This window comes from Poecilia reticulata, linkage group LG12, assembly GCF_000633615.1.
Source record: "Poecilia reticulata strain Guanapo linkage group LG12, Guppy_female_1.0+MT, whole genome shotgun sequence".
NCBI classification, from domain to species: domain Eukaryota; kingdom Metazoa; phylum Chordata; class Actinopteri; order Cyprinodontiformes; family Poeciliidae; genus Poecilia; species Poecilia reticulata.
Genome location: NC_024342.1, coordinates 6190734 through 6218482, shown reverse-complemented (window position 1 = coordinate 6218482; position 27749 = coordinate 6190734). Strand labels below are relative to the sequence as shown.

The following is a 27749-nucleotide window of genomic DNA, read 5'->3' as shown; positions in this document are numbered from 1 at the left end:
TTCTCAAGGTTCTGGACAAATTTCTCCAAAGCTTAATCGCAGCACAAGGTTTTATTTCAGATGTTAGAAATTGGATGAGTCTGAAAGGAAGGAGACAAAAGGCCCATCATAATGTAAACAATTTATTGGAACAATGTACAGATTCAAGCAATGGTAATCATTCACGCCCACTACATCATTTTACAAATATTACAAAATTACTACAGTACAATATAGAGTCTTTGCATGATCCAAAATATTTGGTGGCCCCAAAAGTATTACTTTTTTTTTCTTAATTCAGCAGCTTATTTTAAAAAAAATGAAACCAAGTCTATCAAAATGATGTTTTTGCTTTTCATAGCAAAAAATGTGAAGGCAGATTAACTATTGAAGTTTAAAGGCTAATCGAGTTACAGAATACAGGAGCTCTTTGCACAGTCGTCGCTAACTACTGGTTGGTACTTTATAAAATGCGGTCGTTTAATAAAGCTTTGTAGAAAGTCAAACTTGCACTTGCAAACTTTTTTTTTTTCTCTTTATGGTTTTCAACTCCCTGGTTTTGTTTAATACAGTTATGCTAAATACCTATTGCAAATCAACAAAATCCCCAAATGTTTGCTCCTATGGCATTGTGTAGAGATTACACTGTTCAATCACTTTAGGCAAAAAAAATAGATGAAATATGTGCAAGTTATAGTTGCTGAAATGTTGTTGTTTTTTAACCCCTAGCTTTGACAGCTCACAGTGCTGCAAGTAACAGATCAGCTAACATCTGACATCCACGTTTATCTGTTTCTTGCATGAAAATCAAGCTTTTTAACTATTCTTCAGGACGTTTACGGGGGGCTGCATAAAAGGTGTACACATTAAGGAAATTATAAACAAACAAACGGAAAAAAAAACACTGGAACAAAAGCAACCTGAGGTTTACACTTAGAAAAGACATATTCAAGTGGTGATGCACAACTACAATGTTTAGCAGCGGTCAAGTCAGAAGGACAGCACAGTAACAACGGGCGTTCGTTTGTGTGTGTGGGTTTGGTTTTTTTTTTTATCTGTTTTGTTTTTCTCAGACGCACAATCTTTCAGTGGAAGAATACGAGGACTGAACACACCCCATCTAGCTGTGATCACGCCACTTCTCTGTGTGCCAAACAGCTGGAATGTGCCAGACAAAAAAAAAAAAAAGAAACATTTTGAACAAAAAGAATGATGTGGGGGGGGGGGGGAACATACACGCGCACACGTAAGTATTTGCCTCTGTATTCCATGATGCATTTATTACGTCCTGTAATTTTTAACATTGAATGATACCTACAAGAAACCAGCCACAGTTCCCTTCAAAAGTGCTCAGCTTTTTGACACCGTGTCAGACTATAACCACAAATTTCAATGGATTTTTTGTGTGACGTTATGGGGTGAACATAACGCAGTATGGCAGGTTGATTTCATACAAAATCAGTTTCACAACAAATGACATTCCACATATCTGATGTTGCTTTATGAGCATCAGTAAATTGAGATAGATTTAAGATATAACTAATTGTATTATAACTAGTACAAATGATGTCAAGTTCCCCAATAATTTTGCATGGAAGCTTTAATTCTAGGTTTCTGCAATCAATTACTGACTATCTGAAACATATTTTAGATGTGAATAGTTAAATCATCACTAGTCAAAGTAGTTCTGATTCTAATTAAATGCGTCTTGGATGACACCACAATTCGAGATATGTTAAACGTGTTTTGTTTTTTTTTTTTTCAGATTTGACAAGTGCAAATTAAATTGCAGATATCTTCAAAGTAAATAATGATTAGGCAAAACCTTAATTGGAGAAATCTGGGAACTGAACCTTTTGAGGACAACCTAAACATACAGCCAGGGCCGCAATCGAATGGATTAGTCTGAAAGAGTGTTCTTGTGTCAGAATGGACCGGTGAACCTCCAGAGCCAAATCCAATTAGGAATGTTTGCAAAAAACTCCTGTTAAAAGATGAAGCTCTCCATTCTGCCTGAGCGAGTTTGAGCTAATTTGTAGAAAATGGGTTAAAATGTGTAAAGCTGGAGGCTGAATCCAAATGCATGCCACACTTTTTAGAATTTAAATTTTTATGCGCTTCATGAACTTTACATCTTTTTTTTGCACTTTACTATTAGTTACTACTCTTAGTTGAGTCACAATTTGTGGCTGTAGTGTGTCAAAATGTAAAAAAAAGATTTTAAAGGGGTATGAAAACTTTTGAAAGGAACTGGTTATATTCCTATAAGTACAAAGCTACATTAGCAGTCCAATTGCATCAAGATGCTTATTGCATTAGGTGAAAACTTTTCAGCAGCAATAATTAATCCTTAGTAGGGGTTTGGCTACATTATTTCCAAGTACTTTTTAGTAAATTTTTTTGTTATATATGTGCATTACAAATAATTAAATACTGCAGTTATTACTCTGGCCAGCAGAGGGAAAAAAATGCCTGGCTGGGTGTTTTAAAAAAAAAAAAGAACAAATTAATAAAAACAAAACTATGTCTCTAACTCATCATGGAATACATCCAGGCTGTAACCTTTTAACAGTTTGACACTTAAAAATATATATAACAGCACAGAACAGGCAGACACATTAAACATTCTTCACAGTATTTTAAAACTACATCCAGTAAACGGGGCGGGGGGAAGATCAGGGAGAGCGCTCTGGTTTGCGATACGCGAGGTTAATACACGTCCCAGTATTGCAATACACACATCGTCCACTATGTACTTCTTAAAACGTCGAATTGAAGCTCCCCTCCCTCCCGCAGAACCCTCTTCCCACCAAATGTTTTCGCGCGAGGGGCCACCAACATGCAAGAGATGAAAAGCATCCAAGTACCCCACAGTGATAGCCACCCGACACAGTAACACAGCCACCCTCAGGATCATGCTTTTTTTTCCAAGCACAGGAAGCGAAACAACCAGCAACAGAATTTCAATACACTGAGAAATCAACATATTCAACACTGATCTGATGAAGTGTGTGTGTGTATGCAGATGTGTGGTTCTGATTGCAAAAGTCACGAAACTCACAGACATGTTTTTGTATCACTGAGGTTAAAAAGATAAATTAAAAAAAAGACACACAAAGGCTGATGACCTGTATGCTCTACTTCAGTTTTCCTTCAAAAATTTCAGACAATAAAAAAAAAAACGAATTTAGGCATCTTAAAGATTYGATATGCTCTCTCTCTCTAAAACAAAAAAAAAAGTCACATTCACGCCACATAACAAAGCAGAGACTCACTCCAATGTCACATCACAGCCAAGGTTTGACACAATCTGAATCCAGCGTGTAAAAACCCTGTCATGCTACGTTACAGACGGCCGCTGTAATTCTCTGGCAGAGGAAACAGAAAGTACTTTAAATATAGATTACACGATCAAAGAAGAACCTTATCGAATGGCAACGACAGCCGTCAACACACATCACTAATGTTTGACAGCTTTCCACAATATTATAAGCATGCTACCTAATCCCAGAAAAGCTGCTCTTGAATTGTGCTCCCTGGTGATTTTAAGTCAAGAGCCTCTGCCCTGCGTAAAGTGTTGAAATAATAGGTTACCTGTAAGTTATTACTTACTTACTTTGGATGATATGCAGCACTCTGAAAGTACATTTCCCCAACCTCCCCCCCGATTTCAAAATGCTCTGTTAGCATTAGCTGCTTTAATATAAAGTATCTCGAAAATTGGTTTAATTAATCTCAGAATCTGTCCTCAACAAATACCTTAAAGATTCATTGGGTTCCGCCCCCCCCTAAATTACCCTCCGGTAGCCCTGAAAGCAAGATGTCTGCAGAATAATTGGGGGAGAGGAGAAAAAAAAAAGTAGAAGAAAAACTTGATCATTTCTATTATTTGTGATTGTGATTAAATGAATGATTCTCCCATGATAAGGTTGAACTGCCAGTGTCTCCCCCTCCCCAGCTTGCGCTTAAGGGCACTGAGAACTGGAGCTACTACCACCTCCCTCCCACCCCTTCCTCCAGGTTGGGGAGGGGTCAACCCCCGGACCCCCCCTGCAGAGGGTAACATGTTCCCTGGGATGGTTCCCTGTCTCGTCTCCCATGGTGAATGACCTGTGTGGAGAAGGGCAGTGGTTTCAATTTTAGGCCAACGTTGCGCCACAAAATATATTTGCGTCTTGTTTTTAAGATGGGAAGCAACAAAACGAACCCCGCGATGAGGCACAGTGCTGTAGAAGCTTTTACACCCCATAAAAGGTTGCCAGTCGTTCCTTCAAGGGAAGCGGGAACTGATCAGAGAAGCGCCTCCAGTTCTCTTCGCCCACCTGGTTCTTGAACCCGTGAAGGATCTGAAACCAAACACGAGGAAAGGGTTTTAATAGCAAGTCACGAAGGACCCCTGCCCTTCAAAACAGACCTCATACAGGACAGGGTTGTCCTGAGAGAGTAAATTACTTAAGAATTTTATTGAGATTTGAAATGGTGCTATTTAATCAAGGTTTATGCAGGTTTCACTCCAATTTAAAGACTGCTAAAAACAATTATGAATCAAATTTAAGACCTATATCAGGACAAAAATGTCCTAGTCGTGAACTCTACAAGATTGATATTCAGTTCTGCACCGCTTTGTGTTGGTCCACGACTGAAAATCATAATGAAGAACACGGACATTTGTGGTCATAATACCGTCCATTAGCACCTGTGAGTGGGTGACGTCGACTTATTTTATTTTTTTAACGTTATTTATACCCATCCATTTGCCAAATTTTTACCTTGTAGAACATTTCTCTGAGATCGTCCTTTGGATTTACCCAGGAGGCCACTGCGTCGCAGAAGAATATAAAGTCCTGTACCAAAGAAGAGAAGTGAGGCAACATTTCGCCTTCTGGAGCCACAGAGAACCAAATCGACCGGGGCTGGAGCTCACCTGCACCACGCCTCCAGGATTTACACTGATCATGGTGCAAATTCCTCTGAATGCCGAGTCTTTCTCCTCATTGTCTCTTATATTTCGCAGGGAGGTGCACCTGACAACATGGACGACCAAACTCAACATTGAATATGTCAAGAGCATCATCCAGTGACAAGCTAAGGAACTTGTGCAAGTGCACTAACAACTTCCACTATGTAAGGCTAATGCTAATCAAGGAGTTATTTAAGAATCATAAACACAGCCTACTGCATCCCTTAATTCAAATATTTTTTTTCTCTTTTACTATCATTATGATGTCCTTTGGCTGCAAAAACTATCATGACCTATGATCACTGACACAATAAACATGCACACCAAACAAAATCAGTTTTTTGGGGTTTTTTTTGCATTTAAACACAGCTACACTGACATCTAGAACGTTACTGTCTATGTGCAGTGTGTTCAGCAAAACCTCATGTATAGCACCTTGATTTTAATTTGCTTTGTTTTTGGAAAGATTTACTAGGAAAAAAAAAGGTTGGGATAATTTTGGGACAGGACATGCAGCTGGGCGACTATGAAACGAGAAAGGAATTTTAGGAATGCTCTTTGGCATTAAGGGCATCCTTTCTCTGTTTTTGAACCAGCAAGGCATGTGACAAAGTCTGATCCCATGCATCTTAGAAGTTGTTAGCAACAATTAACAATGGCAAAAAACTAGAAATTAAACAAATTAACGTGTAATATGAAGGTGCTACTGAGGCAAAAAAAATAAAAGAAGAAAAGGAAAAAAAAATCACAAGTAGGACCTAAAAAGGACAGGGTTAGTCACATGGTTGGCAATGATTACAAACTGATAAGAAAAAACTGAAAAAAGAAGTTTGTTGTAGAAGGAGAGCGAGGAAGAGAAGAGGAGAGCAAAAGGGGAGAGGAAGGAGGGAGGAACAGGCGACAGACGAGAAGAGCAGAGCAGAGAGAAGATGAATTAAATAAAAGATTGAATAATACACACCAGGGTCTTATAAACTGCTGTAGCATGGGTGCCACCTCTTGAGGACAAACGTAACCAAGACGACCAATTGTTATTGCTAAGGTAACGCAATCACGGTTACACACCACCAAACGCCAACGAAGACATGAGCAATGAGGAGGGGGGAGGAGAAAAAATAAAGAAAAAACAAACAACTCAGAGACATAAATCAACAGAATCTGTGTATGATAATAAACAGACTTTCACTAGCGTTGATTATTACTGCCCCCCCTTCGGTCGTGGGCAGGAATTTTAAACATGGCACTCTAAAAAAAGACATACAGAACGTTTAAGGGAGAACACATTGACAACTCTGACAAGACATTCATAGAAAAAAAAAAAAAAAGGCAAGGATGTCTGCTTTCGGCAACCGTTAAAACAGCTTTTCGGATCTGATAAGAAAAAAAAAATGGATTCAATCTCATTGTTAGCTTGACTTAAAATGCACAATTGGAAAAAAAAACAGGTGAGTTAATAGTAAAAAAAATTTAAATTAAAAATTGTAGCGTGTGCAAGAGCAGTTAACGAGATTTCTCCCTTAAACTCACAGATGTTAAATTTCAATAAACAGAAATATATATATATTTTTTGGTTTGTTTGTTTTCTTTTTTGAAAAGAAATGACAAGATTACTCCAAGCCAACTACAATGGAGGGAGACTAGTATCCAGCACAGCAGGTTCTTATGAGGCAGAGAGGAGGGAGGACCTAAGTTTAAGAGACACAAAACTATGCAACATTCTCATTAACAAACAGGCATTTATGAACAGTCCAATGACACATGCAGAAAGCAGATGGTACGCTCATTAGAGTAAAGTTCAGTGCAGGATCAGCTGATCAGAGGCAAACTAAGGAGTGGCACAGTGCTCTCCAAGAATTTGCAGCCTGTTGCTTCGGCACAAAATGATGGCTTTAAATTTAGTTCCAGCCAAACCGGCTCTCTTAGAAATATATTTAACGTTAGCTTTATATACATGGCTGGAAAGTCTGACTTGGCTCTTTTCACTTCCTGAATGTTCTCTCTGCCATGTTCCAATGCAGTGCTTTAATTAATACATATTCCGTTGAGTCACTTGATATTTTCACATTACATCCACAAACGTCCATGAGTTGAATCGGGATATTTTGCGTACTTATAAAAGGGGGGAAAAAATAAAAAAAATTTACTGGTAAAAAATCTGAAAAGTGTGGCGTGCATCTGTTTCAGGTGACATTTTTGTAAAACCTCGATTTGCGCGCAAGTCAATTTGGGAATGTCTGCAGCAGCTTTGCGCCTCTACAGAAAGAGGCTACACTTTTACTAGGCCATTCTAACAGATGACCATGCTTCGGTATAATGAGCCTTTAGCAGGTTTTCTTCAACTTTGACCAGCTTCTCAGTCCTTGCTAAAGTAAATCATTCCCAAAGCAGGATTTGTTTTTATTCCTCGTTACCGGAACAAAAACTTCACACCGAACCCTAAAAAAAAATCCCAATAAAATACACTGAAGTTTGTGGTTGTATTGCAATGAAATGTGCAGAAGTTCAAGGAGTACGCATACGCAAAGCACTGTATTACAAAAACAGAGCGGGCAAAATTTATCGTCAGACATTTGAGCATTTTTACAACAAAGTCGTGATTACTCTTCCATCATCGTGTGTCCTGCATTAAACATTGGCCATTCTTAACATTTAACATCTATTAGCAGAAATGCATTCACATTTAAAGAACAGTAAATAAAAGCAACACATAAACTGACAGCAAAACAAACAGGTACACATCTATAGAATCCCTAATTTGTCTTATTTTTAGGTAAGGTCACACTTCACCCTTGCATGCTTTTTCTTCTTTTTTTTTTGGTCATTTTGACTCCTCCCAATAGAATTATTAATGGTAAAAACAAAAGCAGAGTGTAACCTTTTAGAAACTTGAAATCTAAGCTCTGTGTCACCATGTATGTGCTGGTTTAGGTATTCTCTCAGTCATTCAGGATTAGCGTTCAACTGAAGAGACAAGTATGCCTTTGGTAACTGTGTGAGGCTGTGAGGCTATTTCAGAATCCTGCTTCGCTTGTCAGTCCATCCAGATTAGTCGACTCCCAAGAAGACTGGGCTCTTGCATGGTTTGGCTCGTTTCAGGAGCGTCAGGAATTTAAGCGCTGGGTTTTTAATTCTCTTTTATCTCGACCCAGACGTCTTTGCTGCATGCTGCAAGTCAATAACTGTAGTTTGAGCAGATTAAGCGAGAAACCAGCGAAACATGTAAGGCTCATTCTTTGGGAGAAAGGGTTGTTTGGACAGAGATTAAAAGACCAGAACAGGCATCCTTGTGAGTGTGGTGAGTACTGACTGACTGACTGACTGACTGACTGAGCGAGTGAGCACCTCCCTGTGTGGCTGGCTCAGCACTACCACCGTGTGGTACCTGTGTTTTCCAGTAGAGTCTTTGGAGTATTGGGTCTGTTAATGATCTCCACCAGCTGGTGCAGCACCATGGTAATGTAAGGCTGCATTTCAGGCCCTGCGAGTCACATTTCATGAAACAGAAAATAACTGTTACCATTTTTAAAAGCAGGTTACCAGGTTAAAAACAGACGATCTGGAAGCAGCTCAACTCACCCATTTGTATAGAAATCTCTCCGATTGCCCAGGTTGCATTGTTGCACACAGATATTAACTCTGGGTTCAAATTTGTACCCAGTATGGGCATAAAATCAGCTGTAAAAAAGAAAAGAAAAATCAATCAACTTGGTGACTGCTTATTACCAAGATCAGCTTCAAAACTACAACAGCAGCAGCAGTGGACATACCGATGCAGGGTTTGACGTGCTGGAAGCAAGCCTTGGTGAGATCCCCAAGCAGAGCGAAAGAGCTCTGACGCACCTCAGGCATTTTGTCCTGAAGTTGAACGAAACAATACAGCTGTCGACAATGCGTGCCAGTTCACTAGTCTATTGAGCAGTGTGCTCTGACAGCCTCTTTACCTGCATGCACTGATACATGAGAGTGAGGATGTTGCTACGAGCGACCAGCTGCTCGATGGTGCCTCCCAGGCCCTCGGCCAGTCCGCTCAGTAGATCCAGAGCCACAATCATGAAGTCTTTGTCCGGCGTCTCATACTGGTCAGGTTGTGACTGGTGAAGCTGAACGGTGATATAACCAAAAAAAAAAAAAAGAACTGAATCTTTTAAACAAATTGTAGTTTGAACTTAAGCTCTCAGACGGAGGGCTTAAGTTCAAAAGGATGAAACATTTAGCTTTCCTGTTGTCTTCGAAAAGTATTGTTCTTTCTTGTTTTTTTCACAGCCTGAATAAATCAGACATGTTTCAAGATGTTGTAGTAATTAGCTCCTAGAATCCAGAAATGTTTAAAATGTTGATAATAATTTCTTCTTGCATTTCAAACAAGAATACAGTTAAGCTACAATGCCAATAATTTCTCAACAACGTCCTGTTGGAAGTGCTCTAATAATTTTTTTTTTTATTATTTTAAATCCTAAATAGACGCTACATTCACTCAATTTATAGTTCTGCAAAGCAGATTGGTGCAGAGTTAACGCAGAAGTAGGTAGGCTGACTTATCTAAGCACTACAGACTCACCATGGATTGAGCAAGCGTCTTCTGGACCAGGTTGACGCATCGCTGGTAAACAGGCTCACAGTAGGGCAGAAAGCCGCTCTGAAGGGCTGTGGCTACCGAGGATAAACACTGAGGAGAGAACCGAGTATTAGTAGCACATGTTAATCATGAAACTATGATGCAACTTGAAATGAACCAGTGCTAAAAAAAAAACACACAAAAAAAAAACAACTTACTTCTAACAAAGGAAAAAGATCTTTGTCTTCATCTTTCAGCTGGTTCCATTTCTGTATCAGTGGTGGCATCAACATCTGGATGTATTCCTATTAAAATTCAACAGAAAATTAAAACCACAGTTATTTAAAAATATACAAATACATCCTGTAATCTAACAAATCTTTTGTCTTTTACCTTCAGGAAAGGCTGTCTAGACTGATTAGATCTGAAAGTGCATTTACCACTACCAGCACAACAAAGGTAAAATGAGGAAGCAGACACAACAGTATGTGGTATGTCAAAATTCACACTGACTAGGAAGCGAAGCTGCACATTTTTGTCGTCCTGTGTACCGGTTTATTTAGGTGGTGTCCCACGGAATCCGCAAGCGTCCCGATGGCGTCGTAGAGAATGAGCAGGTTTTTGTGCTGGTACTTGCTGAAAGCAAACACCAGCGTGTCCAAGATGAACGCCAGGTAGGGCACCAGCTCTGTGCAAGCCTCCTCCTCCAACGTGGCAAAGGCGCTATGTAGAGGAAATTAAAAATGGAGGTTATGATCCATGCAGAAGTGTTACTCTTTGAACTTTGTCACACGTCATCCACATTACTTATTCTTTTTCTGTTTCCAAGTCCATAGCTACATCCAATTCATAACCTCTGTAAACACCTAGGGGTGTACGTTTATCGTATCGCTTATCATTTATCGTGAAAAACTTCTTAGCATGGCAAGAATTTTTATTTCAATTAATGATGTTAGATATATTTTTAGTATTTTCTCCACTATTTGTTCCACAAGAGCATTGATAAATATCAGAAAATTCAAAAGTCTCATAAATGTAGTTACTGTGTGGAGTTCAGTGATATAAATCTAATTTATTTAAGTAAGTGTCGTCCTGAAGAAGTCTGTTTCAAATAGGAAACAGTATTTGTGTTTGTGATGCGACGAATGCTGTGGTATGCAATAACAGCCATATAGAGAAGTAATAAACTTTTTTTTTTTTTAATCACAATTTTTATTGTTATCGCAACAGTACCATAAAATATTGCGATAAAATTTTAAGTCCATATTGTCCACCACCTATAAAGACTTGAATGTTGCTGTTCACCATCCAATCTAATTCAGCTTGTGCTGTTTTATTAAAAACAACGGCCATTTTTTTTGGTCTCTAGATGTGGAAAGAAGGTGAAAACATAACCAAAGTATTTCAAGATGCAATTGTAAAGACGGTGCCAACTCAGATGGGGCTAAATATCTATGCATGCATTTTTATTTCCAAAATGAATTGGGGAAAACCATCTATTACATTCCATCCACTTTCCAATTGACATGCTTCTGTTCTGTTGCTCGTATAAAATCGCAATAAACTATATCCAGCTTGCGGTTGTTAAAAAAAACAACATTTGACAAAGTTCAACAGGTGTGAACATTTTCTTTACCTGCAAGCAGCCTCCTGCACACGTTTGTTGCTGTCCAGTATGCGCTTCAGTAGCTCAGTCATTAGAGGCTTCAGGTAAATATCCGGGGGCTGGCTTACCACCCAGTGCGCGTAGCGACTCAGTGTCCAGCAGGTGATGGATCGCACCAGTGCCTTTTTGTCAGACAAGCACTGGATGAGGTGCGGGATGAGCTCAGGCAGGTAGGGGATCATGCCTTGCATGCAACCTAGGGGGAAAAAAAGCAAGAAAGAAAAGTTCAAATTTAAGCATTCTTCTGATCTTTTTTTTCTCTCCCTGCGTCTTCTTCATCATCCCCACCTTCGGCTATAGCGCCCAGCACCAGGATGCCGGACTCCTTTACAACCCAGTCAGGGTGGAAAAGCAGCTCTTTGAGCAGTGGGAGGATGTGCAGCAGCAGATCGTCCCTGAACACATTGGCCAACACGTCCAGCGCTGCTGCAGAGCACTTTCCTAACATTTCAAGAGCATAGAAACACACAAGTGTGCAAAGAGAAATAACAGGAAGAACAAGAAAAAACTGGAAAAATGAATCACAAGTTTAGGAGCAGTTGATATGAAAAAGGACAACTTTAAGACATTCACTGCAAAAACAGAATATGAAGTATTTTGTCTTGTTTCTAGTGCAATTTTCAATTAAGACAAATCTAAGTTACAAGTAACTTTTCAGCAACATATAGGAGCTCATTTTTTCCACTTATAAAATATGAAAACTGACTTGTGATAAGCAAAACAATCTGCAAGTGGAACTAGTTCTTTCTTATCAATATTAATGAATTATTTACTTAAAACAAGCTCCTATTTCTCTGCTGAAACGTTACTTGTGAGTTAGTTTTATCTTATTTCAAGCGCATTAAGATATTTGAACTACAAACCAGACCACAAATATTTGGCAAGGTTGTGTGTTTTTGCAGTGTTAGGGACGTCTAGTCAGGCACCAAAACTCACGCAGGTTCCAATCAGAAATCGTGTCGTCGTCGTCGTCGTCCATTTCATCGTCGTCGTCGTCGTCTTCCTCGATCCCGTCGCCCTCGTGCTGCTGGGCGACCGTGCGGGAGCGGTGGAAGCGCGGTCTGATGTCCTGCTCGTTGTCTGGAATGGCCTCGTCCTCCTCGATGTCCCCCTAAAGCCAGAGACGTTTTTAAACTCGACTAAATTGGGCTTTGCGTTGCATGTTTGGGACGTAAACGGTAAGGACGACTTAAATCAAGCGCGTGCCATCCTGATTCATGGAGCATTTCATCCTTGTTCTTCCAGGTAAACACATTAGGAAACGCAGACTGACCTTGAGCAAGATGATGTCGATCTCCGAGTACTTCATCCCGTTGACAAGTACAGGAATGAGCCTGGAGCAAAAGCCAGGGATAAAATTATGTGGAAAAAAAAAAGTGCAAGGATAAGTTCAAGTTCACAGGCAATCACTCACGCCTGAGGGTCTACTTTAGGCACAGCTTAATGTGGCAGATTGGTGACATATGATATCGCAGAGGCCAGCAGCCAGAGAGATTCTTACTCAGCCCAACATGAGGCCTTGAGGAAGAAAATCGTTCTGTTGCCCAGGCGGATATGAATCAACAGGTCTTAAAATTAAAAGCGCAACACAAACTTGTGTGAGCGGTTTCTTACTGAGAGAGGTGGCCACACAGCACTTCTTTACACACCGGCTGCTCGGCCAGTGTAAGCCAGAACTCACAGGCCTCCAGGGCGACATTCTCATCTGGGTCCTGGGTCCTCAGGAGCATGTACTGCAAAATAAAAAAAGTAAATACTCAAGAACAATCATCAAATATTAACGTTCGACTTTGGTTAGATATAAATCGGATTCTTCTCCAGGATTTCCATAGGTTTCACCAACTCAAATTTCAGACTTTCCAAGATCATTATGCATGAGATTTAACAGCCGTGTTACAACAAAAATAAAATTGCATATTTTATATTGTAGTAGAGCCAAGATTTTTTTTTTCTTTTTTTCTTTGCATAAAATAAATCTAGCACCGCAAAGTCGTCTGGGAGGCTGTCGATAAATTTACACTTACCCATGACAGATGCAAAAAAAAAGGGAAAATTAGCAGCAAGTTAGCGGTAGCCTCAACTGCCTCAATTTACAGAATGCAACATAAATATCTGCAAGCAACTGAAACATTCGTCTGACAGAAAAGCCCCACAAAAAAAAAAAAAGAAGAGATTTAATAGTCCAGTCACCAAAATTTAAGACGTGTGATTAATGTGTTTAAAGCTAACTTGCACTTTTTTCAAATTAATTTAAGACTTTATAAGGCCTTAATTAATAATTTAGATATATGAACTCAAAATTTGAAATGAAAAATTTTGACGCTTTTCCAGAGTTACTAAACAAAAATGTAAAAATATCCACAGTGGTCAAGAGATAGATGAATCGATAGATGGGTGAATACCTAGATGGTTAGCTAAATGGACGGATGGAAAATGTGCATTTCGTTATGTACATAAAATCTTTTCAAGCTATTCTTCCAAACTCCATACTTTTTCAAACCTGGAAGACACTTAAGCCACCATCTGTTTTAAAAACGTCCATTATGGTGAGCGCTCATTTTAGTTTAGTTTGTCAAAACAGCTACTCCAAAATCAAACACAATAACTGTCATCTGATGCTTCTCTCATTTCTTATTTTTGACAGTTCGCCTCACAGACATTTAGCTTTATGAAAACGTTTCTCATGACTGACAAACGGTAGCCACACAAAAACACACTTTCACCATTCCAACACCAATAATAAAGTCAACATTTTGTTTACTTGAATTATGGACACAGATCTGCTATAATATGAGCGTTCAGAAGAAGACTTTGCGTTTTGCTTCAGTCTTCTCCGGGAGTACATGTTTTCATTCTGCGCCGTTTACCTCAATGATGTTGTGCATGTGAGGCAGAAGACGATCCAGCCGAACCTCCAGCAGCATGACGAGGGCTCTGCAAACATTCTTCCTCACTTCGGGCTCCTCATCGGTCGCCAGTGCAAACAGGTTCTGCAGAACGCACAAACCAACACCTTTTCTTTTAATTTTCTTTTAAAAAGACTATTTGTAGTAAAAACGACAAAAGATACAGTGGCCTCGCAAAGGTAATCACAACAAAATAATGTTCATAATTGTAAAATGACTGATAAATCTGCCCAGACTTTCTTAATTTTGGGTAAATCCGCAAAGGTCTGAAGATCAGCCACTGTTCTGTTTTTTGCTTTTCAGACGAAAACAAAAAAAAAAATGGTATCAGCCAAAATTAGAATCGGCAGATCAGGCGTTTTTAAAGCTCAGTCGATCGGCCGGAAAACTGCAATTGGTGCATCCTTAAAAAGGTGACCTTTTATCTAAGAGTACCGCAGAGGAGTAAAGCCTGATCTAAAATACAAATCCTTGACTCCCAAATACATTTGAAGTATGTGGTTTTAATGTGATAAAATGTGAAAAAGTAAAATTACTAAATGACATGAATAATTAAATTTTTATACAAAACAACATTGGTTCAATGGCTGTTTGGGAGCTCATCTTTCTGATTTTGTTTTTTTTTTTTTAGATAAAAGCTGACATTTCCACAAAAAACCCCCCATAAAACTCAAACGCACATTTTTCCAAATTGATGCCGCATGTGTCCACATGCACTGCGCTTACCTCGATGAACGGGTCAATGTGAAGCATTAGGGCCTGGGTCCTGCTGATGATGAACTGATTGACACAGGCAATGGCATGAGACCTGCAACACAATAACCACATCACTTGAGAGTCACACTGGCTTGTTTTGCTCACATGCTGCCCACTATAAATGCAGCCTCTGTGTTACTTTTTATGGACTTCTTGTTTTCTGTTTAAATGCAAACTGCAGCCACATTCAAACGTCGGGATAAAGAAACCGACTGTGCATCAACGGCACAGTAAGAACAGGAAAATATTCATAATCACACATACAAGAACGTTTTCAAACCGGGGAAAGATTTATTTAAAAATAAAATTTAAATACTACATTTTATTCGAGCGTATTGATTCAGTGGGAAATAAAATACCATTTAAAAATAGTTTTTGTTTTTTGCACAATTACTGGTACACCTGCCAATTAATCTTAAACAAATAATAGTTTATAAAACTTCCAATTAGTAGTAATTCATGACATTCTGTCATGAATTACAATAAAATGAGACAATAAAATGAGAAAAAGACATGAGTTTATCTTGCCACCATGGAAAGTAAACAGTGTTAAGAAAGCATCCCATATGCACTGCTAAGTACAGTGTAGAATGTGTGATGCTATGGGCTTGTTTTCCTTCCAAATGCTCACAGAAGTTTTGTTTAATGTACGATATTGCAAAACACATTTTATATTTAAAAATGTTTAAAAAAAAAATTTTTTTTAATGATATCAGACAAATTTGGAATTGGCAGGTCATGCTTTTTAAAGATCGGTGATTGGCCAGAAACTGTAATCGATGCACACCAAGGACAAATGGCCATAAAAAAATGGTTCCACAGACACATAATTGACATGGATGTTCCAGTACCTGATATAAATCCTAGAAATAAATAAAAAACTGTGACATCAGCTGAAAAAACAAAACAAAACGTAAAACAAAGCATGAGAGGGAATCCAGGATTTACTCTGTCAATAAATACAGAGAAAACCAGCATCTTAACTTCCACAATGGTAACACATTCACTGTGAAGTTTATAAAGCAACTTAGGTTTTGAAAACAGCATTCATAGCAACTAAAGAAAAAAAATAATTTGTTACCTAATTTTCGGGCTGTTGTGCTTGAAGAACTGCAAGAATTTGGGGATCATGACGTTAAGAGGACGATCCAGCATGTCGCTGTCCAGTATCTCAGCGGAGTCCTCACAGATCTTCTGCAGCGCCCCGAACGCTCCCTAAAGACAACATGCAAAGAGAAGAAAAAATAATGAGAGGAAAGAAAAAAAAATAGGTCCAACATGTTTCACGACTCTGCAAATGTGGGGGATTAATAAGGTATTCTATTCTAAATAAGCATCATGTCAGACAGATTGTCTGAACCGCAGCTACAGGAAACAGATTTCAATGCAGTTAATGGTGATTTCTATTCAGCCGAAAGCTTTCAAAAATATTGAAATATGTTGCAAATCCTGGTGTAATCTGCTCTACTGTAAACAAATGTTTCACAAACCTCACCAGGATTCACCTGCTTCTGCTACAACAACCTTCAATCTGTTGGCCAGCAGCCCTTAAACGCACCTCTCTCGGTTAATATGAGCTACCTGGCAGATGTTTAGTATTCAGCCTTACAATATGGTGCATATTCTAAAAAAAAGCAGCCCGGAGAAGCAAGCAGACGGCACCGATACAGACATTGTGTGTGAAATTTGTTTCCATGGAAACCTGCTCCCATGTCAGGGCTCCCTTTTTAGATGACAGATATAGAGCGTGCAGAGAAGAAGACGACGACGAAGAGGGAAAAAAATAATGTGGGGGGATGAAATAAGACGGAAAGGGTAAGAGTGTCAAGGTCACAGACGCGCCGCGGTGCAGACGGTGACATTATGAAGCACTTTCACTCATTAGAATGCAAAGTACTTGCAGGCGTTAAAGCAACAAAATTGGTGAGAAGCAGCAGCCTCTGGAAATGTCATCTCTGGGTTGACGGGAAAAATAACATATTGTGAAGCTCTTTGATGTGCGTGACATTTAACAGTACTGAAAAATAAGATAGAAGCTGCTTTCCTATGGGAAAACAAGTCAAACCGTTAAATGAGCATATATGTGAGCGGAGAGAGGCAACGGGAGTGTAAACAGTGAAGTCGTGAACAAGGTGTGTTCGGCAAACTCGACAGCCCTAGAAATCAGAAGAACGCAGGAGCGTTGACGGGGAGCCGAAACACGCCGGCAAAGCAACATAAGCAGAGAAGAAATCGAACTGACCTTTACAACTCCGCTGAGTCCACATGCCAACTGCCATTAATCAAAACAGTGAAACTGTCCAGGCAAAACCTATATTAAGCCACCACGCCTCCGGCCCCAACCTTACACCTGCTTCTTCCTTTTTATAGAGCAAGAGATGCGGGGATCGGGTGTGAAGCACGGCCGCATGAGTTCGGCCTGATCAACCAAATACTGATCTGAAACTATAAAGAAAGATGCGGCAGTAAGCTTGTAACTAATACCACTTCCAAAGTGCTAAAAAGGTATTTTTTTTACTTAATTGGGCTACGTGGCTATCTCAATAAAGCTAAAAAGGCAACGATGTCACACAGCTCCGCAAAGTCTGAGCTGACGCTTTACATCACCACATCATAAAACTAAAATTAACACGCAACTACTACATGCTAATACCTGAAATTAGCCAAGCACAGCAAATGTTTCTCAGGGCTGGAATCTCCCAGCAACGTGTGCGGCTTAGAAGCTGCACAATCATGTCAATATGTTTCAAATGTAGACAGCAAAGCGCCAGTAGTTGTGACACTAGTTGCGTTCTCATTGACTATATTACTGCGTAATTAGAAATACAGAACAAAGCTTTATGGAACACATGTATTTAAAAAGAAAAAAGCTCATGTTTGTTTTTTTGCCAAATGTTTTGGTGTGACCGAATCAAAATTTGTGCATTTTGCAAAACTGTAACGGAAACGCTTATTGTTTTCACAACATACGAATCACATGATCAAAATCCGGATGACACTACTGGCAGAAACGACAAAGAGGACAACAGGAAGTGGTAGGTGGGAAGATAGCGCGAAATGTTTTTATAATGGCTTATCCTTGAACAAACGTATTCACACATGATTAGAAATTGAGTTTCTTATTTAACAGAAACACTACAAATGCGAGAATGTGCTTTTTCTACATTAGAGGACTATTCACAAAGTTTTGCGTGCATTTGTCACGTAAACACAGCTACTGTGGATTAATTATGGATGTTGGTTATTGCCAGCAAAATTACAGAGGTCAACACCTCAATACAGATTCACCTGGAAAATGCATCTAAAACTAGGAAGTCCTAATTCAGGCATTTGTTGTTCGAACTACTCTAGCTTTCTCAAAGGTAGATTTTACTGTTCCTTATGCGTCTGTCATATGAATTGCTCTTCATCTGTTGATCAACTGTCCACAAACGGCTTTTGATGTATGAGAACGAGACCTGTGCAGAAAGCAGCTGAAACACTAGTCCATAAATGTTATGACGGTGAAGACAAAGCACTACGTTTACAAAGCAGTAGAGCAACAATGAAGAAGAACAATGTTACGAGCCGAATGATCAACAAGTCATATCAAAACACAGAGAATACATGCTAAAGTTAGCTTAGCACTTTGGCAAACTGCTCTATGTGCAAACCTCGTCAGCAGGAACGAAATGTGAATTTACTGAGGAATGTAGCTGTAAAAAGGTTGGTGCTAACAAAAGTGCAACACTGAAAGAATGCAGTGTAATGTTTCATTGCACTGAGTAACTAAACTGTATTAACTTTACTGTTGAGTGGGACAGCAAAAAGGTATAATTCATCAAAAATAGCTTTTCTTGTATAAATCTGCAAACAAACATTCGCAACAATCACACATCTCTTATTGGATTCTTTACTTTAGGAAAAAGTAAACATTTCTGTGGCATTTGCTGTTAGTCAGATGTTCTTCCATTAGGCTGAACAAGTTTCAGAAGGTATGTCCACATTGCTACAACAACCCAAGAACAGAAGAACATTAAGTATTTTAGAACACATCTCAACCTGGAGGACAATTTGTGCTCCAGCATTAACTTAATCATCTTCAAAATCAGACATTAAGAAGCTTTGTGGCCTTCAAGCCGCTTTTAACTCTACTAAAGGGTTTTTACATTCGGCCGCTGTTCAGTCTTAAGCCTTGTACACACACACACGCACACCGAGACACACTTCAAGATCCTCTGCAGTAAATAGCTGACCTAAATCTAAGACTCTGAATCAGCTTTATAAGAGATGATGGCTGGGTTGCCACGAGGGGAATCCATTTTTTTTCTGCCCCACACCTCTGCCTTAAATTTCAGATAATCCTGCTTCCTGAAAGTCATCTGGACACTCCTGGTGTAACAAGCAATCCTGTCCGGACCAACTGGTGAGACACTTTTATGATGTAACAAAATATACAAACTGCTGTGATTTATTCCCACGTTGCTCTGGAGCATTTAAACATGTAGTTATCAAACTGTGAATCTGACAGGGAGCCAAACCTACAGTTTAAAGTCCAAAAAAACTGAATGACAATGGATTATAGATTAAAAACAAACATGGAGTACATGGGGGAAAAATAAGGTTTGGTGTTCCCCCCTCCCCAAATATCCACTGCATAAAACCCATTCTGTGTGATTATGTGCTAAATGCCAGAAAATGGGGTCATATGGTTTTCAGGTTACAACAGAAAAAGAGAGACTGATGATATTCCCATGTTGAATAATCTGTGGTAGTAGATGCCACTCCAGCTGTGAAGCCGCCTTAAGCTCATCTGGCCAGCAGGACGTCATCCAGATGCTGCTTTAGATGTAGCTCTTTTCTGCTCACAACAAATTACCGAACAAACGTATATTGCTTACTGGGGGTCTTCGGTGACAAACATGCTCACTTTTAGCCCTGTTAAAGAAACTTTTCATGTCGGGTCACAACTTCACTGCGTTTCACTGGAATTTTATGTGACAGACCAACACAAAGCAGCCACCTTTGTTCTTATGCTGCCACATGCAATCCAAAAATCAAAACGTAAAAGCACAATGGCTGAATCCTGTTTAAAACACAAGCAAGCCTTAGTAAGGTAGCACAGCCAGGTGCTACGGGAATTTTAAAAAGCAGCACTTTAATCCTCATCATTTTTAAAAGATTTTAAATCGATTTTATCCAAATTGTAGGCAAATAATTGTTTCATTGAGAATGTGTTGCAGGGTAATACTGGATGTAAAAATGTTACAAGACTAAATGTCTAGCAAGAATTCCCTAGCTTAGTTTAAAGAATAAACGTGCGTTAGGTTCTGATCTTTGACTGGGCCATTCTAACTCCAATTAGCCACAAGACTTCTAATTAACAATCATGGATGCCATCAGCCCAACTTGATTGAAAATTAAGCTGTTTTGCAAAAGTTAATGGGCAAAATCTAGCCAATATATCCACAGAAGGGCCACTTCCATGTAGCTGCAACACAAAAAATAAATCACATTTTGTTCAGAATTTCTGTATTATGGCTACTTCTTGCAACAACACTGTAATACAAACATGCTAAACATATGAAAAACGTGTGAACTTCTCACTTCACATGTGTTGTAGTCTTCAGAATCCAGCAGCAGACAGAGTTTGGGCAGAAGCTCAGGCCAGTTTTGCAGCTCTCCTTTGGAGGCGATGGTGGTGATGAGGATCCCTGTAGTGGAGAGACTCTACTCAGTATGACTCTGTACACATGAATGCACAAACCTCACACAAGCTACCACAAGCACACACGTAGGAGCTTCATACAGAATAGGAACGTGAAGCTGAATTAGCCGCAGCTGCAGCTCTGAGGTCTAGGCTTCGCTCTGCAAGAAGGCTCAACAGAAAGCAATAAAGCCACAAATCACCGATTCTCATGAAAGATTTTTTTCATCACACCGACCACACCTTGTTAAAACATTACACAGGGAAATTAAGCAGGTCATGTTCCAGTCTTAGAGAAGCACGGCAAGCTTAGATCACAGCAGCTACAAGCTACGGCGTCCTGACAACGCGGAGCACGTGGTGCTAATTGGAGCTAGCCCCATGACTAAAGTACAATTTTATTTTTAAATCTATTTTATGTTGTCGTCCCTTCTCATGCCTCATACTTTAATTAACAATAAGCATTCCTAATATTTAATTTATTGCTAGCAAAAAAAAGAAGAAAGATTTTTGTCTACAGGAATTGCCTTAAGTTAAGGTCTTTGCTTTGATTTTAGCTGCACTCCCATTCAGAATGTCGCTTCATGTTAGCAGCATCCTGCTAAGCTGCTGCTAAGCCAAGCAGTCAGAGGTGAAGGAGGGGAAGGACAACAGTAATGGCTGCCGGGCTGTCCTGCCAACACCATGATAGAATTTAGCCACAATACGGCCGACACATCAATCCATCCATCCATTTTCTTTACACCCTTGTCCCTCAGTGGGGTCGGGAGGGTTGCTGGTGCCCATCTCCAGCTAACGTTCCGGGCGAGAGGCGGGGTCACCCTGGACAGGTCGCCAGTCTGTCGCAGGGCAACACAGAGACACTCAACCATGCGCGCGCGCACACACACACACACACACACACACACACACACACACACACACACACACACACACACACACACCTAGGGGCAATTTGGAGAGGCCAATTAACCTGACAGTCATGTTTTTGGACTGTGGGAGGAAACCGGAGTACCCAGAGAAAACCCACGCATGCACAGGGAGAACATGCAAACTCCGTGCAGAAAGACCGGGGCCGGGAATCGAAGCCAGAACCTTCTTGCTGCAAGGCAACAGCTCTACCAACTGTGCCACTGTGCAGCCTCACGTCCGACACATCCCTGATTGAATTTGTTTTCATTTCAGAAAAGGGAGGCAAATAAAAGGAATAACGAACTGACATTCGTTGATGCTAAATGTGTCAATTTTCATCAATTATCCTTCACAAACGATAGAACACTTTTCTCTGATTCAAACGCTTTTTCACTGGATTTGGACCATCCTGATGAACCTGAGTTTGATAAAGCAGTAAGCATGCAGCATTTGGTTCACCGGAACCTGAAGTTCAGCACATTCATGGCTGCATGGCTCAAATGAAAGGTTGTGGTTTTGCTAACTGATTATTTTTAAGCAAACATATCAACATTTAGTTGAGATTTTTATTCTCAAGGAAAGTCATTTCAGTCAAACTGCAAAAGTATTCATTTATATCAATTAACATAGTATTTTTATATTATGCAAATAATATTCTTATTTAACAGAATATCAAATTATTATAAGTGTACTCTTTGCTGTAGTAATGAATAAAAACCAAAGTCTTTCCTAGAAACTCTCACTTCATCTAATATCCATTTAGAATCACGTACAGATAAGCTTTGTGGTAACTAAGGCGACATGTTATTAGGAAGATATGCAATTGAGATATTAAAGCTGAATATCCGATGACACAAACTAGATCCCCGCCAGTCTTTATGAGATTTAGCGGCTTGGTCACTAAAATACTCTTTAGCTGGACTTCAAGGGCACTGAAACCGGATCCAACTGGCCAGATGTATTATTGGCATGCAGAATGTAAGTGTGTGCCGTCTGCTACGATTTCAATGAAGAAATTTGGATTTGATACGACATGCAGCTCTCATGGTTCCTGAACGTGCGGGGCAGTTTTGGAAATTTCACAAAATAAACTCAATGATTGCATTCATTGGACAGATTTTTCCCTAAAACATGACACCTGACTTACCCACTGTGGCACGAATGAGGGGAGAGGAGTCTCCAATGTTTTGGAGGCATTCGCTCTTGATGAAATCAGACACTCCGTTTGGGAAGTTCTGGTAGTGAGCCTTGACGTTGTTCTTCAGAATCAGTCCGCTAAGGGAACGGGTCGGTTCGTCTGTGAGGAGACCAGAAACAGGCCAGTGAATGTAAACAATACATGGGTAGCATTTTTATAAACATTTTTTTTATAAACATCACAAAAACAAATGTTAATAAAAGCAACAAAAAACAGTGATTGTTTGTCATAACTTACAGTTTTACTGTGAAGTGAAAACCTATTTCACCCCCTTTCTGGTTTTCTTCTTTTGTTTTTTATTTTTTAAGATTACAAACAAGGTTTGATATCAAAGATAATCTGAGTAAAAAAATAGTTTTCAATAGATGACTCCATTTATAAAGGGAAAAATCTCTCTAAACCAACCTGCCAATAAATGGAAAAAGTAAAAGAACAAAAAATGTTGGAACATTTTGGAAGCTAACACAGCAATAAAAAAACAAACATTACACTGACAATGATCTGAAACGCACCAGGACGCTCACCTCTGAATGGAGAAAAATGAAGAAAAAAATGTCAATAATCTGATAAATAGACGTAAAAAAAGCTTACCAACCAATAAGGGTATATTAGCTGCAAGTTAGCGGTAGCCTAAGAAGCCTCGATTTACAGAACGCAGCGTAGATGTCTGTGAGCGACTCAAACATTTGCCTGACAGAAATGTCCCATGAGAAAAATAAACTGCGTATAATACGAGATTAAATGGTCCACAAAATTTAAGACCTGTGATCAATGTATTGAAGGCCAACTTATTGTTTTTTTGATGAATTTAAGAAATTTTAAGGCCATTATCCTAGATTCATGGAATTAAAACTTTTTAAGGATGTGCAGACACCCTGTAATGTATTTAAGGCCGACTTACATTTTTTTCTTACGACATTTAAGACGCTGTAAGACTTTAATTTTAGACACTTTAAGTGTTATAAAAGGATGCGCAGACACTCTGTCGTCTGATATTAAAACTGTTTTTAATGACTGAACTCTATAAAGGGGGGCAAATACTTTTCACAGCCCTATTGATGTTTACATTCTATTTAAATATAATAATCTACAAAATTTAAAATGTTTCCACCTTTCAGCATTTAAACCGAGCTCATGTGCAAGCAGCAAATTAAAACTTCTCAACACCCCTCGGATCTTGTACTTAGCAGACAGTCGTGCCAAACGCTGCGTCTCTGCCAGGAATCAGGTTTAAATTTAGAGTGACCCATATTCCCAGAGCCACATCATCTATAGCGAAGATGCCCCAGGGTCACCCTGAGTCATGGCCACATAGCTCCTTCCCAAAAGGTGTTGCATACAATAAAGGGGGAAAAAAAACAAAAAACATGTGACGTGAGAATAGAAGGAGGTAGACAGACGAGTTGGCTTACCTTCAGATTTTAATTTGGTCAAAACAAATATCAAATAGTTGTTAAAGTCCGGGTACTGGTTCAGCTGCTCGAGTCTCTGAGAAAAAGAAAGCGGCTGAGGATGACAACCGTACACACGGGATGCACAACATCAGTATCTTTATTGCAGCAGCAGTGACGCAGAGTATTTACTTTTTCATCCAGGGCCAAAAGAAAAAACAAGAAGAAGTAGTGGATAAAGTTAATGTGTGTAAGTGGTGGTGTAATGTGTGGACATTTGTAATGGGTCATAAATATGTCATTTACTATGACCGAGTACTCTGAGTACCCGACCAGATGGCGTCTTTAGGGCAATATCGTCTATGAGCTAATGATGTGTGGCTCATATGAGAGAGTGTGAGTGTGAGTGTGTGTGCGTGTGTGTGTGTGCATGCATGTGTGGAGGGGGTGGGGGTTACGTAAGCAAGTCATTTAGGATCAGCAAGCAGCCACACAGAAACAAGTCGGCCTCGCTGTGGATGATCCTTTTTTCCTCTAATGTGAAAATATTAAAGCTCATTTCCATCTGATGACACTTCACGAGTGAAACGACGGCAGAGGTAATGAAGCTCTTAGCACTGTATAAGCTGCAATTAGCAACCCCACACACACACACACACACACACCCCTCGTCCCTGAGGCAGCTTCTATCCCCCCCTTTCCCATTTAAGTCTCTGTACGTCTACGTCCGGATGCGTCATGAGAGTGAAAACACGTCCATTCAGACAGGTTTGCGATTTGAGCATTGCTCGGTTTTTTGGCGCCCCGTTGAAAAACGACACCGCAGCAAATGTCAACGTGAAAGCTCAAATGACAGCTGGACAGTTTTTTTTTTTCCTTTTTGTCTTTCTTGCTTTTTTTCCCTTCTTTTCGTCTTCCTTGCACCTTTAGCGTACCAGATTAAAGTAAACAGCAACTAAAATGCTTTAGTTCAATTAAAAAATATTGATATTAATATTTCTAGCAGTCATTTACCAAATTCAGCAAAAATGCAGGCTACTTTTAAACAACACGTTCCTCGTTTCTTGTTTTATAACGCCTTTACTTTAATAAGAGCTACAGCTAGGGCTTATTTGCGTCTTTACGTTGTAATCAAAGAAAAGGTGTAGTAACCTTTCAGCCAGCTGTTCAGCAGTGCAGAGCAACATATGAGAAACGGTATTCATAGTAGTCACTCTTCACGGCATGAAGTCAGCTCAAACTCTGGTAATTCCCTGACATTTCATTAAAAGGGCTTTCCATCATAGCAATGGTATGGCGGAAAATTCTGTGGTTTTAAAATGGAAACTTTTTGATTATTCCTTGATATTAAACCATCCAAATAAGGGAGCAGCTCATTACATTTTCCTAATTTTTGCTCATTTCAAAGCTTGTGTATCGGAAAGAACTTCAGTCTAATTAGCTGAAAGAAGATAAAACAGGGCGGAGCTGCATAGAGTCAATAAATTTCATCAGGACTTGTTCAAACACCAGATGCTGTGGCGCTTTAAAGAAGAAGAGTCTAAACTATGTGTATCATCTTGTTTTCATGCAGCCTCTCAGTAATTTATAGTCGTGGTGTAAGATCTTAAGTCACTGCTTTCATTTTGAAGATATGCAAGTACATATTAAAAACACAACCAAAGCTGTAATTACAGCGTAATGCCAAAGTGATATTGCATAGTTAGAACAAAAGACAAGATTTCAATTTAGTGTGTAATCAGTGAGACTTTTCTATGAACACAGCCGTTCAAACTATTCAAACTAAACTGAAAGGGGAAAAAATTGGGGATAACATAATTATTTTTGGATAAAATTCCTATTTATTTTTATCTTAAATAAATTAAATATAAAAAAAAAACATCAAAAATTGCATTGTTTTTGATCTAATTATATTGACATCAACAGCTTTCTACATTGACTTTCCAATAACGGCATACATGACCTTGTTTACATGAACCTTGGTGAGGTTATTATGGGAAGAAACAAAAAAAAAAAAAAGAGAGAAAACCCGGTCAGCACAGGCGAACATGATTCTAATGGTAAACACCTTGGCGTACATTAGCTACAGCTAGCCTGTTGAGTGTGACTGGGCTGTGATAAATGGATAAATCTTAAACCGGAGGAAAGGATACTTGCTGGACGGATCTCTGCGTGGACGTGTCTGGTGACTGAGACTCCTTCAGCAGCTGTAGTATTTGCTGAAGCCCCTGCTCGTCTGGCTTCCACTCACACTCCATCTTGCTGCCGCGCATAAAGCAACAACATAAGCTCACACAGAGGACTTACAAGCCGACGGCTCATAAATGAGAACACCCCCCACCTTCTCCCTCCGCCCTCCGTTAAAGGCAAAAACATGTCTGACACAGAAAGGCTTTTACCTGCTCTGTCGCGGCCGACGTACTCGCTAGTAGTATCCTTTCTGTGAAAATGTGAGCGTCTGTCTGGGTTTTCAGACATGGGCCCGTTTCGGCAGACAGGTCCGTTCTTCGAGCCAGACGAAAAAAGCTTCAGGTCAAACAGCCCTGCGTTGATTATAGCTGCCTCGCTTCGGTCAGCTGACACCCACCTGCGAGGTCCTAATGCTCAACGGATCTTTGCTTTTCACTTACCAACTCATGTTGCTCTGTTTATTCATGTATATGTTGTTGCTTTTTCTTCCTTCAATTGAACTTCTTCCAAGTGTAAAATTTACAACAAACAATTCTCCAGCATTCTTTTAAAAATTTAGGAGTCCCCAAAGAAAAAACAAAAGGTTTTGATAAAATTTTGATAAATTACCTTGATTTCAGATGGTACTTGAAAGCAACACAAGCCACCCCAGTGGATTCGTGACTTTCCTGCTAATAGAAAAGCTGTCGAATATCAATAATGCAACAATAAGTCACCGATTAAATTAATGCTTATGTGATCATTAGAATCAGATCTGAAATTAGTAAATAAATAATTTTTTAATCTGTCCATAAAAAAATTAAATTGTGAAACGATGACAATAATGACACAATGACGTTAGGAGAAGAACGTCATTGCTATTGTTGTTGTTGTAATAATAATAATAATAATAATAATAATAATAATAATAATAATAATAATAATAATAATAATAATAATAATAATAATAATAATAATGTTATTACAATGTCTAGAATGAATATTAGAAGATGATGAAGCAGAAAAGGAATGATTTGGATGATGCAAATTCAGAGGGGGGGAACAGAGTGAAATTTAAATGTTTTTATTTATGCATGTTGCTCCATGTTTCTGTATTTGTAAAATCAGGGTGCACTAAAAGGAACAAGAGAAATGGATGTCACCTTTATTAATCCACAGAAATATAAGCTTAATATTTGGTTAGTAAACAAGCTTGTGCTAAATTAGATGTAAATTAGACTTATTTCAGTATTTATGTGCACACTTTATAGTCACACAGTGGTCTAACATCTCTTTATTTTATTTTATTTTATTTTTATTTCTTAAAAATAAGAAAAGAAACAAAGAAAGTGATAAAGATGCACTCCTAGTTAGTTTTTCAGCCCAGTTGGACCCAGACATGTTGCCAGGTGCTTCGAATGTCCTCCAAAATAGACTGTTTGCTGGACAGTGGGGTGACTGGTTTCAGTTTATTTTGAGACATTTTTACGTCCCTCACCAGTCTCAAACATTGGTACGCTGTTTTAAAAAAAAAAGACGAAAAAAAATGGTGTCTCATGTTTTGGTTAATT

General features: G+C 39.2%; 1 protein-coding gene across 2 annotated transcripts; it reads right to left on the bottom strand.

The window, feature by feature from the left end:
• Nucleotides 1–106: 106 nt before the first annotated feature.
• tnpo1 (transportin 1) lies at nt 107–26582 on the bottom strand. 2 transcript variants are annotated; one of them, XM_008423535.2, is made up of 25 exons: nt 26409–26581; nt 26163–26271; nt 24031–24106; nt 22568–22717; nt 20409–20515; nt 15904–16037; nt 14793–14874; nt 14028–14150; nt 12775–12893; nt 12434–12494; nt 12097–12271; nt 11449–11601; nt 11131–11356; nt 10046–10217; nt 9713–9799; nt 9498–9605; nt 8881–9039; nt 8707–8794; nt 8516–8614; nt 8322–8417; nt 5901–5976; nt 4904–5003; nt 4749–4823; nt 4187–4325; nt 107–4089 (listed from the first exon to the last, which is right to left on the bottom strand). In XM_008423535.2, the coding sequence occupies exons 2-24, from the start codon at nt 26265–26267 to the stop codon at nt 4218–4220; spliced, it is 2679 nt and encodes an 892-aa protein (XP_008421757.1). In that variant the 5' UTR covers nt 26268–26271; nt 26409–26581; the 3' UTR covers nt 107–4089; nt 4187–4217. The 2 variants fall into 2 exon arrangements, 1 of the variants encoding a protein (XP_008421757.1); XR_535008.2 differs by lacking the exons at nt 107–4089; nt 4187–4325; nt 5901–5976 and having other exon boundaries at nt 26409–26582.
• Between the last annotated feature and the right edge of the window lie 1167 nt (nt 26583–27749).

Coding starts and splice junctions, on each gene's coding strand:
- tnpo1 (XM_008423535.2), bottom strand. CDS start 26,267: ATGGAGTGTGAGTGGAAGCCAGACGAGCAGGGGCTTCAGCAAATACTA. Junction 12,894..14,027: donor ACATGCACAACATCATTGAG/GTAAACGGCGCA, acceptor TTTATTTTGCAG/TACATGCTCCTGAGGACCCA. Junction 4,326..4,748: donor TCAGAGAAATGTTCTACAAG/GTAAAAATTTGG, acceptor GTTTGGTTTCAG/ATCCTTCACGGGTTCAAGAA.